Genomic DNA, 13,896 nt, shown 5'->3' on the forward strand with positions numbered 1-13,896 from the left:
CTGTCTCATATGATCCTTCCCCACTAGCTACCTGATGAAGAAGCAGCATTCCGAAAGTTTGCACTTCCAAATAAACTTGTTGGACTATAACCTGGCGTTGTGTGATTTTTAACTTTGTCAACCCCAGTCCAACACTGGCACCCCCACATCATGGCTACCATTGACACCACCAACTACCGGCTCAAAGTGGAGAGGATTACCAAAAAGATTGCACATATCAACATAGACATCAAGTTTCTGCAAAAATGCAAGAAAGCAGGAAAGATCCCAAAATGACTATGGGTCACAAACCCACTCAAGTAGACCTACATCACAGACTATGCTGAGAGACTTTGCTGTCACACCTCTTTCAAACTCCTCAATCATCTCATGCTCCAACTCCACAATAGGCGCCATAAACTTGAAATCGAGATAGAGTCCATATTCTCTGCTTGTGCTCAAGATACAGCAGTACAGTTATGAGACACTGCCAAACAGATGAAGCAATGGAATTACACCACCTACATGAACACCAAGAACAAGAAACTGGAGAAACATGGCATTACCACCAGCAGTAGCCAACTCGGCCCTGGCACCAGAGAAACAGGAAATCGATCATCAACTTATCAGATCACACTGTTCAACTAGAAGAAATGGTACAGTGAAATTGACAAATGATCTTGGAGAAACCTATTTGGGAGAGGTCACAACACAAACAGATAAGTGCATAATTTTAAGTGTGGCCTTGCTGTAAATCTATAATAGTGAGTAGAGTAGGTTCTTTCTTGATTATATGTTTTACTGAGATCTGTCTCTTGGTTAAATTTTAAAAATATAAGCTGTAAGTATTAAGTCTGCCTGGAGCAGTGTTTTGCAGATGGCTAGTCAGATATATGGCCAGCAGTGAAAAACCAGAATGGTGTGTTACCTCCTTGGTGCTAGGATCACGGATGTCTTAGAGAGGGTGCAGAATGTTCTCAAAGGGGACAGGGACCAGCAGGAGGTCATTGTACACATTGGAACCAAAGACCTAGGAATGGTGAAAGTTGAGATTTTGAAGGGAGAATATAGGAAGTTCAGCAGGAATTTAAAAAGAATGTCTTTGAGGGTAGTAATATCTGGATTATTCCAAGTGCTACAAGCTAGTAAGGGTTGGAATAGGAGGATAGAGCAGATGTATGCGTGGCTGAGGAGCTGGTGTATGGGAGAAGGATTCACAGTTTTGGATCATTGAAATCTCTTCTGGGCTAGAAGTGACCTGTACAAGAAGGATGAATTGCACCTAAATTGAAAGGGGACTAACATATTGGCAGGGAGATTTGCAAGAGTTGCTTGGGAGGATTTAAGCTAGGAAGATGGGGACAGAGGGTGGGCCCCAGGGAGATAGTGAGGAAAGAAATCAATGTGAGACTGGTACAGTCAGGAAAGGGAGTAAGTCCAACAGTCAGGGCAAACAGGGACAAAGCAGAGAACAAGGTAGGGCTGATAACTTATGATTTGGAGATGCCAGTGTTGGACCGGGGTGTATAATCACACAACACCAGGTTATAGTCCAACAGGTTTATTTGATAAATTAAACTGCATTTACTTCAATGCAAGAGGCCTAACAGGGAAGGCAGATGAACTCAGGACATGGTTAGGAACATGGGACGGGGATGTTGTAGCAATTATGGAAACGTGGCTCAGTTTGGACTGGAGTGGCAGCTTAATATTCCAGGACACAAATGCTACAGGAAGGATAGAAAGGGGGGCAAGAGAGGAGGGGGAGTGGCATTTTTGTTAAGGGATAGTGTTACAGTTGTACTTAGGGAGGATATTCCTGGAAATACATCTAGGGAAGTTATTTGGGTAGAAGTGAGAAATAAGAAAAAGATGATCACCTTATTAGGATTGTACGATAGACCCCCTAATAGTCAGCAGAAAATTGAGGAACAAATTTGTAAGGAGATGTCAGTTATCTGGAAGAATAATTGGGTGGTAATGGTAGAGGATTTAACCTTTCCAAACAGAGTGGGACTGCCATAGTGTTGTGGGTTTAGATTGAGAGGAATTTGTTAAGTGTGGACAAGAAAAATTTCTGATTCAGTATGTGGGTGTACCTACTAGAGAAGGTGCAAAATCTGACCTATTTTTGGGAAATAAGACAGAGGTGGGGGGGAGCAGTTTGGGGCTAGTGACCACAGTTCTGTTAGTTTTAAAATAGTGATGGAAAAGGATGGACCAGATCTAAAAGTTGAAATTCTAAATTGGAGGAAGGCTAATTTTGACAATATGAAGCAAGAACTTTCAAACGCTGCTTGGGGGTACACAGGTTCACAGGTAAAGGGATGGCTGGAAAATAGGAAGCCTTCAGAAACGAGATAAAGGGAGTCCAGAGACATTATAATACTGCTAGGGTGAAAGGAAAGGTATAGAGAATGCTGGGTGACTGGAGAACTTGAGGGTTTGGTTAAGAAAAAGAAGGAAGCATATGTCAGGTATAAGACAGGAGAGATTGAGTGAATCCTGAGAAGAGTATAAAGGCAGTAGGAGTATAATTAAGAGGGAAATCAGGAGGGCAAAAAGGGGATATGAGATAGAACATAGAACATAGAACAATACAACACAGAACAGGCCCTTCGGCCCACGATGTTGTGCCAAACATTTGTCCTAGCTTAAGCACCCATCCATGTACCTATCCAATTGCCGCTTAAAGGTTGCCAATGATTCTGACTCTGCCACTCCCACAGGCAGCGCATTCCATGCCCCCACCACCCCTGACATCCCCCCCCCCCCATACTTTCCACCTTTCACCTTAAATTTATGTCCCCTTGTAACACTCTGTTGTACCCGGGGAAAAAGTTTCTGACTGTCTACTCTATCTATTCCTCTGATCATCTTATAAACCTCTATCAAGTCACCCCTCATCCTTCGCCGTTCCAATGAGAAAAGGCCTCTCAACCTATCCTCGTACGACCTATTCTCCATTCCAGGCAACATCCTGGTAAACCTCTGCACCCTCTCCAAAGCTTCCACATCTTTCCTAAAGTGAGGCGACCAGAACTGCACACAGTACTCCAAATGTGGCCTAACCAAGGTCCTGTACAGCTGCAACATCACTTCACGATTCTTGAATTCAATCCCTCTGCTAATGAACGCTAATACACCAAAGGCTCTATCCACCTGAGTGGCAACTTTTCAAAGATCTATGAACATAGACCCCAAGATCCCTCTGCTCCTCCACCTTACTAAGAACCCTACTGTTAACCCTGTATTCCGCATTCTTATTTGTCCTTCCAAAATAGACAACCTCACACTTGACAGGGTTGAACTCCATCTGCCATTCCTCAGCCCAGCTCTGCATCATATCTAAGTCCCTTTGCAGCCGACAACAGCCCTCCTCACGATCCACAACTCCACCAATATTCGTATCATCTGCAAATTTACTGACCCACCCTTCGACTCCCTTTTCCAAGTCATTAATAAAAATTATAAACAGCAGAGGACCCAGAACTGATCCCTGCGGAACTCCACTTGTAACTGGGCTCCAGACTGAATATTTACCATCCACCACCACTCTCTGACTTCGACCGGTTAGCCAGTTTTCTATCCAACTGGCCAAATTTCCCTCTATCCCATGCCTCCTGACTTTCCGCATAAGCCTACCATGGGAAACCTTATCAAATGCCTTACTAAAATCCATGTACACTGCTCTACCCTCATCCACATTCTTGGTCACCTCCTCAAAGAATTCAAGAAGACTTGTAAGGCAAGACCTCCTCTTCATAATTCCGTGCTGGCTGTCCCTAATCAAGCAGTGTCTTTCCAGATACTCATAAATCCTATCCCTCTGTACCCTTTCCATTACTTTGCCTACCACCGAAGTAAGACTAACTGGCCTGTAATTCCCAGGGTTATCCGTATTCCCTTTTTTGAACAGGGGCACAACATTCGCCACTCTCCAGTCCTCTGGTACTACCCCCGTTGACAGTGAAGACGAAAAGATCACGGTTCTGCAATTTCCTCTCTTGCTTCCCACATAATCCTACGATATATCCCATCAGGCCCAGGGGACCTGTCTATCCTCAAGGTGTTCAAAATGTCCAACACATTTTCCTTCCTAACAAGTATCTCTTCTAGCTTACCAGTCCGTTTCACACTCTCCTCTTCAACAATACGGTCCCTCTCGTTTGTAAATACTGAAGAAAAGTACTCATTCAAGACCTCTCCTATCTCTTCCAACTCAATACACAGTCTCCCACTACTGTCCTTGATCGGGCCTACCCTTGTTCTCGTCATTCTCATGTTTCTCACATACGCATAAAATGCCTTGGGGTTATCCTTGATCCTATCCGCCAAAGATTTTTCATGCCCTCTTAGCTCTCCTAATCCCTTTCTTCAGCTCCCTTCTGGCTATCCTGTATCCCTCCAATGCTCTGTCTGAACGTTGTTTCCTCAACCTTATGTAAGCCTCCTTCTTCCTCTTTACAAGACATTCAACCAAGGTTCCCTCACACGACCATCTCTTTCCTGCCTGACAGGTACATACATATCAAGAACATGTCGTATCTGTTCCTTGAAAAAGTTCACGTTTCCACGACATCCTTCCCTGACAGCCTATGCTCCCAACTTATGCTCCTCGGATCCTGTCTTACAGCATCGTATTTACCCTTCCCCCAATTTTAAAACCTACCCTGTTGCACGCACATATCTCTCTCCATAACCAAGGTGAAAGTCACAGAATTGTGGTCACCATCACCAAAACGTTGACCCACTAACAAGCCCATCACTTGTCCCGGTTCATTACCAAGTACCAAATCCAATATGGCCTCCCCTCTGACAAATCAGGTTAAGGAGAATCCAAAGAGTTTTTACAAATACATTCAGGACAAAAGGGTAACTGGGAAGAGAATAATACGGTCCCTCAAATTTCAACAAGGCAGCCTTCAGTGTGGAGCCAGAAGAGAGAGGGTAATACTAAATGAGTATTTTGCATTATTGTTTCCTGTGGAGAAGGACATGGAAGATATAGAATGGGAAATGGATGGTGACATCTTGAAAAATGCCCATATTAGAGGAGGAAGTGCTGGATGTCTTGAAATGCATAAAGGTGGATAAATCCCCAGGACTGATCAGGTGTACCCTAGAACTCTGTGTGAAGCTAAGGAAGTGATTGCTGGGCCCCTTGCTGAGATAGTTGTATCATTGATAGATACAGGTGAAGTGCCAGAAGACTGGAGGTTGGCTAACGTGGTACCACTATTTAAGAAAGGTGGTAAGGACAAGCCAGAGAACTATAGACCAGTGAGCCTGACATCGATGGTGGGCAAATTGTTAGAGGGAATCCTGAGGGACAGGATTTACATGTATTTGGAAAGGCAAGGACTGATTAGGAATAGTCAGGCTTTGTGCGTGGGAAATCATGTCTCACCAACTTGATTGAGTTTTTTGAAGAACTAACAAAGTGGATTGATGAGGGCAGAGTGATGGATGTGATCTTTATGGACTTCAGTAAGGCGTTCAACAAGGTTCCCCATGGGAGACTGGCTGGCAAGGTTAGATCTCATGGAATACAGGGAGAGCTAGCCATTTGGATACAGAACTGGCTCAAAGGTAGAAGACCGAGTGCTGGTGGAAGGTTGTCGTTCAGACTGGAGACCTATGACCAGTGGAATGCCACAAGGATTGGCGCTGGGTCCACTGCTTTTCGTCATTTATTTAAATGATTTGGATGTGAGCATAAGAGGTATGGTTAGTAAGTTTGCAGGTGACACCAAAATTGGAGGTTTAGTGGACAGAGAAGGAAGTTATCTCAGATTACAATGGGATCTTGATCAGATGAGCCAGTGGGCCGAGGAGTGGCAGATGGAGTTTAATTTAGGTTAATGACAGATTTTGCATTTTGGGAAAGCAAATTTTAGCAGGACTTATACGCTTAATGGTACGGTCCTGGGGAGTGTTGCTAAACAAAGAGACCTTGGAGTGCAAGTTCATAGTCATTAAAAGTAAATTCACAGGTAGATAAGATAATGGAGAAAGGCATTTGCTATTCTTTCTTTACTGGTCAGAGTATTGGGTATAGGAGTGGGGAGGTCATGTTGCAGCTGTACAGAATGTTGTTGAGGCCACTTTTGGAATATTGCATGCAATTCTGAAGAATGGTGTGAAACTTGAAAGGGTTCAGAAAAGATTTACAAGGATGTTGCCAGGGTTGGAGGATTTGAAGCTGAATAGCTTAGGACTGCTTTCCCTGGGTCTTCAGAGGCTGAGGGGTGACCTTTTAGACATTTATAAAATCATGAGGGGCATGGATGGGATAAATTGGCAAAGTTTTTTCCCTGGGGTGGGGAAGTCCAGAACTAGAGGGCATAGGGTTAGGGTGAGAGGAGAAAGATGGGACCTGAGGGGCAACTTTTTCATGCAGATGGTGGTGGTGTATGGAGAGAGTTGCCAGAGGTAGTGGTGGAGACTTGTGCAATTGCAACATTTAAATGGATGGGTATATGGGTTGAGAGGGATATGGTCAAAGTGCTAGTAAATATGATTAGATTACGTTGGGATATCTGGTCGGCATGGACGAGTTGGACCAAAGTCTTTTTCCATGCTGTGCGACTCTATGACTCTGAGATTGAAGTTCTCTGTTGAGGGCTCAGTTTCTGCTCCACCACCAAAATGGACCCCATTGGTCTTGCGGCAGACACAGAGGAGTTCATCAGATGCATGAGACTTCTGGAATTCTTCGAAGATGTCAGCAGCGAGCCCAAAGGGCAACCAATGAACTGGAACAGTCATCAGAGTGATCTTAGTGTAGCGACCAAAGGAGGAGTTAATTTGGATCCCTCTAGAGAGCCATTTCCCTGGGCTTGACATGTATACTCAAAATGTCAGGAAATGTGTAAATGTCAGATTCATTCAAGGTAGAGCAAAATATCACCCAATCACAGCGCAATGCCAGCTATGCTTTCAAGACCAATCGCAACATTGTCATCAAACCAGCAGATAAAGGAGGACATTCAGAATAGCATGGATTACTGCAACAAAGTGTACTGACAACTGAACAACCAGGAACATTACAGGCAGCTACTGGCCAATCTGACCAAAGAACTTAAACAAATTGATCAAGACTTTTGATCCAATCCTTCAGAACTGTGTTCTCATTTCATGTATTTCTCATGTCAGGAACTTTTGCAGCCTTGTGAAGATACAGGAAGCCAACACACCTGGATGTCCCACTGTATTAGGCTACAAAACCCTGTGTGAGAACCTCTCTGGCTATGTTGAGGGCATCTTGACATCCATTGTATAGAAAATCCCCAGCTTCTGTTGCGACACTACAGATTTCTTACAGAATTCGGCATACCTGGACCAGTCAAACAAGGAACATTCTATTTCACAATGGACATTTCAGTACTCTACACAAGCACACACCACCACAACGGCATTGCTGCAGTTGTCTCAGCACTCAATAACAACAACTGCTAATCTCCAGGCACCATCCTACAAATCATCTGCTTCATCCTTGTCCACAATGTCTTCACCTTTGACAACCAAACGCGGAGAACAGGCATTGGGTACCAAATGTGCACCCCAATATATCAAAATTTTCATGCACAAGTTTGAACAAGACCTCTTTGCTGCACAGGATCTCCAACCAACACTAATACATTGACATTTTCGTCCTCTGGTCCCACAGCAAGGAGTCACTGAAACAACTGCACAGTGATATCAACAAGTTTCATCCCACCATCCGACTTACCATGGACTACTCTTAGTCTCATTCTTGGATACAAGCATCTCCATCAAGGACGGGCACCTTCATGCCTCACTGTACTGCAGATACCATGGATATCTTCACGATGCTGCACTTCTCTAGCTTCCACCACAAATATATCAAAACAACCATTCACTACGGACAAGTCCTGCACATGTACAGGATCTGTTCAGATGAGCAGGAACATGATGGACATCTGAAGGTGCTGAAGGATGCCCTCACTAGAACAAGATACAATGCTCAACTCATTAATTACTAGTTCCAATGTGCCATGGTGAGAAACTGAAATGTTCTCTTCAGGAGAGTGACATGGGATACGACCGATAGGGTACCCTTCGTTATCTAGCGTTTCCCAGGAGCAGAGAAACTACACCATGTTCTTGTCAGTCTGCAACACATTATCGATGATGATGACCACCTTACCAAAATCTTCCCTGCACCCCCACTTCTCACCTTTAAACAGCCACCAAACCTTAAACAGGCCATTGTTCACAGCAAACTGCCCAGTCTTCAGGACAGCATCGACCACAACACCATACAATCCTGTCATGACAACCATTGCAAGATGTGTCAGTGTCAACACGGATACCACCATTACACGTAGGTTCATCACTCACCATGTGTGCAGAAGGTTCTCATATGACTCGGCCAATGTTGTCTATCTCATACACGACAGAAAAGGATGCTCTGAGGCATAGAATATTGGTGAGACCAAGCCGACACTACGTCAACGGATGAGAGAACATCGCACAACAATCTCCATGCAGGGATGTTCTCTCCCAGTCAAGGAATACTTCACGACATTTGACCTCAGACCTTCAGGTGACCATCCTCCAAGACGGACTTCAGGATACACAAAAATGCAGAGTCGCTGAGTAGAGACTGATAGCCTAGTTCAGTACCCATGAGAATGGCCTCTACTGGGATCTTGGGTTCATGTCACACTACAAGTGACCTACATTTATACACTATGTTCTCGCTCTTGCGCTCTCTCGCGCTCTCTCTCTCTCCCACAAATGCACACACATATAAGTTTATGGGGTGAATTTGCATTTACAGATTTTTATTCGCAGATACACTTTTTGTTCAAAAAGCTCACAATCTATAGACAGTCAGTCCATGTGACATTCTATCAATCCCTACTTTGGAAATAGAACCAGTCTGACTCAAGGTTGGGATACAGGCAGACTCTAACCTCAAACCTTAAATGCATTGTCTGGGCTGAGATGTCACTTTTTTTTAATAAAACCTTAAGTTATTTTGGGAATGTGACTTGAAAGAAGTTCTGGGGTTTATATATTAATGAATTGAAACCTGCAACCCATTCTAAGTGGTTAAAGACTTAGTAACAATCTAGGTTTGTTCAATCTATCACATCAGTTGTATGACACTTTGATCTTTTACAAGAAATTCTATGTCCTATGATCCTGCTCCACTAGTTACCTGACAAAGGAGCAGCACTCTGGAAGCTTGCACTTCCAAGTAAACCTGTCAGACTATAATCTGGTGTTCTGTGATTTTTAACTTTGTGAACCCCAGTCCAACACCTGCACGTCCATCCCATCTAATTTTGCCAAACCCATCCGATCTAGTCTACTCTGGCCTAGTTCAGTCAATTTCAATCACCCAGTTCTATCCAATGCAATTCAGTCTAATGTAATGAAATCTTTAAACTACACAAGTATTATATTGTTTTTTTGATACCTGTTATGCATGCCCATTCTTCTAACTCTTTGCCTTTGTGACTAGGTGCAGTGAGAAGGAACACACTTGGTACAAAGGACAGCGCTGTCAATCAGTACTCACAGAGATTCAGATCACGTGCATATTGATTGGAGCATGCTTAATCACTCTTCTCCTATTCCTCACACTGATGGTAGCCTTTGTTGTAAAACTACGGTCACTAAAAAACAAACAGCAAACATTTGACTCCAGAAGGTTGGTGACACATTGTATGTACCCTTATCTTCAAATGAACTGTTGAAGGATATCTGCATTAGTAGCCTAACAAGACTATATTGCTGTTCATGGAATGTTTGAATTAGGTCCTGTTTGGAAATTTGGGCACCCAAGATCAGGTGTGTGTTATTATAACAACTTGAACAGGGAAAACAAAATAATTGGACATTAGCCAAAAAAACCAGGAAATCGCCCAACAGGTCCACTGAAATAAAGTAATTGTCATACAGCACGGAAGCAAGTCCTTTGGCTCAGCTCATCCATGCCAACCAGATTTCCCAAATTGAACTAGTTTCTTTTGCCTGCATTTGGCCCATATCATTGTCATAGTGTCATAGAGTTCAACCGCACAGAAACAGATCCTTTGCTCCAACCAATACATTCTGACCATAATCCCAAACTAAACTCATCCCACCTACCTGCTCTTGGCCAACATCCCTCCAAACCTTTCTTATTCATGAATATATCCCTCTAAATCTTTCCTATCCCTGTACCTACTCTTTGGTGTCCAGGAATATGCAGGTTATGTGAATGAATCTGAGTAAATGGCTACACGAGAGTAAGTTAATATATTCTTCAAAGGGTCAATGCAGACCTGACAGGCCAAATAACCTCTTTCTGGACTGTCGGGATTCAATGATTTTGCATCTACTGTGAAAATGGTTACAATATATTTTGATTTTTACTGATAATATTTCTTCCTGTCTAATAGAGACAGAGCGGATAGAGACAAGCTTTTTTCCCAGGGTGAAGAATTCAATAACAAGAGGTCACACTTTATAGGTGAGAGGTGGGAAGTTTAAGGGGGATACACGCAGCAGGTATTTCACACAGAAGGTGGTGAGCATCTGGAATGCGTTGCTAGCAGAGGTGGTAGAGGCAGGCACAGTAGATTCATTTAAGATGTGACTGGACAGATGCATGAGTAGGTGGGGAGCAGAGGGATACAGATGTTTAGGAAGTGGGCGACAGGTTTAGACAGTAGATTTTTATCGGCTCAGACTTGGAGGGTCGCAGGGCCTGATTCTGGACTGTAAATTTTCTTTGTTCTTAATTCCCAAAGAATTCATACTGATTTTTGTTATTCTACTAGTTTTTGAAAACCAAGATCTCTGGGTTCTTTAAAGTCTTGTGGTTTTTGGGGTCTTTGTTGAATACGTTACCAGGGTGACATGTATTGAGACTTGCAGGAGACGTCAGAATGTCAGCAATCCCAACAAAAAACCATGATTAAATCAGGGATAGAGACTCAGCAAAATTACTCAAATCAAAGTAACACAGATATAGAAATTAATGAGACTCATTTGGTTCAGCTTTGTCCTTTAGAAATAGAAATCTGCCATCCTATTGGTGGTACTTAAACATTCACTCCCTCCATCACCTATGCACAGAGTGTGCCATCTACAGGATATACTGTAGAGTCACCAACAGCGCCAGCTAAACCTGTACTCTGTACCACCTGAAAGAACAGGGCAGCAGACACCACTGTATGACAGTTTCCCTCCATCTTGAGTTGTAGATACAGATGGTCTTCTGCTCTTGGATATCCCGGGACTGGAGATGAGAATGACATTTAATTCAACTGGTTGTGGCATAACCAAACCTTCCCCTTCTTGTGTCTGCCAGCATTAATTTCTGGTTGTTGAGGGCCATGGTCAACTTTGCCATCCTGCTTCCCATTGAGGCCCTTAAGTAGATTAACCCTGCTGCATCCAGTCCGGTCACCATGCAGTGTACTTCACTGCAACTACATGGGCAACTTATCTTCATGGGATGGAGGATCCCTCGATTAATGCCAATCAGTCCTTTATCAAGGGGCTGGACACTGGGCCAGAGAGGTGCTACCCGCTAAAAGTCACACTACTGCCCTTGCTTCCAACACCTGTACATTTCTCTCTGAACATAGACCAACCCAAGGAACCCGTGACACTCTGTCCCTTGTTGTCCTGATCCTGGGAGTCCAAGGTCACACTTCATGCAGCAGTCACTGAATCTTCTATGACACTGTTGAACTGAAGAGCTGCAATTCCTTGATTGGCTGACAGATTTTACCAGGAGCAGATTGAGAGATTGTACTTCTGTCCTTGGGGTCTTGCTTCCAGCTGGTGGTCTCGCCTGTTTGGTGTGTGGGTCAGAGGACCTTGCCCAGTAAAGGTAGCATCAAAAAGCAGCCTTCCAGCCAGCAGATAGTGCCCTTGATGTCTGCAGAAAATTCTGCTCTGAATTGCCCACTGTCCATAGGTTAAAATCCTGGAACTCCCTTCCTACATGTCCTGCTGCACTATAAGGAGATTCATGTGAAACATGATTTTTTAAATTCCTTTATAGGATGTGAGGCCAACATTTGTAGCAGATCCCTCACTGCCCTTGAACTTAAGTACTGTGTTTGGCCATTTCAGAGTTGATCACATTACTGTCGGTCTGGTGTCACATATAGGCCATACCATGGAAAGGTGGCAGACTTCCTTCCCTGAAGGACGATAGTGAACCAGAGGGTATTTGTAATAATTAACAATGCTATTCGGCAAGCTTTAAATTCCAGAACCTATTGAATTCAAATTTCACCATCAAAATGGTGGGATTCGAACACCTTTCCAAAAATATTAATTGGGGGCTTTGAATTAGTAACCTAGTGACATTCCAAAAGTGCTTCAGTGATTAGCACTGCTGCCTTACAGTGCCAGAGACCTGGGTTCAGAGTCACTCTTGGGTGACTTTATGTGGATTTTGCACATTCTCCCCTTGACTGCATGGAGTTGCTCCAATTGCTTCCCACAGTTCAGGGATGTGCAGGCTAAGTCGACCAGCCATAGGAAACTCATAGTTACAGGGTTGAGTCTGAATGGGATGTGCTTCAAAAGGTCAGTGTGGATTCAATGAGCCGAATGACCTGCTTCCACATTGTAGGGAATTTGTTATTCTATGAACCACTGCCACAATTCTACTATCAGTAAGAGAGAAGGTGTCAGTCTCGAATGAGTGGGTGAAGAGACAGACCTCAGACAATGCATTAAGAGCTGTATTTGAGAACCTATATTCAGATCTAATGAAGTGTTACAGTACACAAGGGCTTGAAAAGCCTTCCTGACTAATCAGAGCAAGCAGCTTCAGGGACACTACATGTATGGATGCTCACAACCCAATAATGTTCAGTTCTTGATTGAAAGCACTACCTGTTTTACATAAACTCCAGCAGCTCAAGGAGGTACGTTATCATCACCTTTTCAATCGCAATTAGGGATGGCTGGCAGATTGAAAATAATGACCCATTCCATGAAAGAATTAAAGAAAAATCTTCAGATCCTTAGGACCACAGAATTTATAGCCAAAAATTTTAAGGAAGGGGTAAGAACATTATAGATACCCCAGCTATAAATTTCCAAAATTATTTTTATTGGTGAATTGTCATTTTGGCTGGAAATGTGTTGATATTATTCTGTTCTTTAAGAAAGGTCAAAGAGGGAAACAAGGGAACTTCAGGACCAGTTAGCCCCATACGCATATTTTTCTGCACTATCACACTATGACTATAATTTATAATTGAGGATATGACATTGAAATACCTTAAAAGTACTTAGTTGCTAGATGGTACTGGTAACAGTTTCCTTAAATAAATGTTAGGGCACAAGAGAGAGGAGGAGAGTATGTGCTGGTCAATCTTGGTATATTTAGACTAATTGGGAAGAGAGAAATAAAGTAATGGATAAGGGGAGACCTTTAGTTGTGATTTGTCTGGAATTCCAGAAGGTATTGCATAAATCCTCTCAACAGAGAATGGTTTAGCTGCAGTTGAAGCTCACAAAAGCCACATTGCAAGTTTGTCAATGACACAAAGATAGGGAGCATTTCAGACATTTTACATGGAAACATAAACATTCAGAGGGATACTTATTAAAAGATGAAGCGAGTAGGTGAAACCTTGGTAAGTAGGCTTCAGTACCTAAAAAGAATAGAATAGGGTACTTTTTAAAATGTTAGATCAATTATTCATTTAAATCTGAGATATATAATTTTTAAAAATGGGATGACATGGGACATTCGATCACAGAACAATTGTAATTTCATTCAGTAGTAAAACAGGAGCAATTTTCCCTCTGTTCCTATGTTGTTCAGCAATGCAACAACATCCTGGGTCAAGCTCAAGCTTAATGTTGTGATTCATGCACAACCTCTGAAGTAAGAGGCAAGAGCTCTCTCCAAAGTGGTGA

At 43.0% G+C, this 13,896-nt stretch overlaps 1 protein-coding gene across 1 annotated transcript in view; it reads left to right on the top strand.

The window, feature by feature from the left end:
• LOC140465921 (uncharacterized) overlaps positions 1-13,896 on the top strand; it is a 60,164-nt gene that overhangs the window by 20,472 nt on the left and 25,796 nt on the right. The window contains exon 3 of the mRNA XM_072561874.1: positions 9,479-9,667. Coding sequence (XP_072417975.1) covers positions 9,479-9,667 — 189 coding nt within the window. The remainder of the gene's footprint in view (positions 1-9,478; positions 9,668-13,896) is intronic.

This window comes from Chiloscyllium punctatum, chromosome 42 (genome assembly GCF_047496795.1).
Source record: "Chiloscyllium punctatum isolate Juve2018m chromosome 42, sChiPun1.3, whole genome shotgun sequence".
Lineage (NCBI taxonomy): Eukaryota > Metazoa > Chordata > Chondrichthyes > Orectolobiformes > Hemiscylliidae > Chiloscyllium > Chiloscyllium punctatum.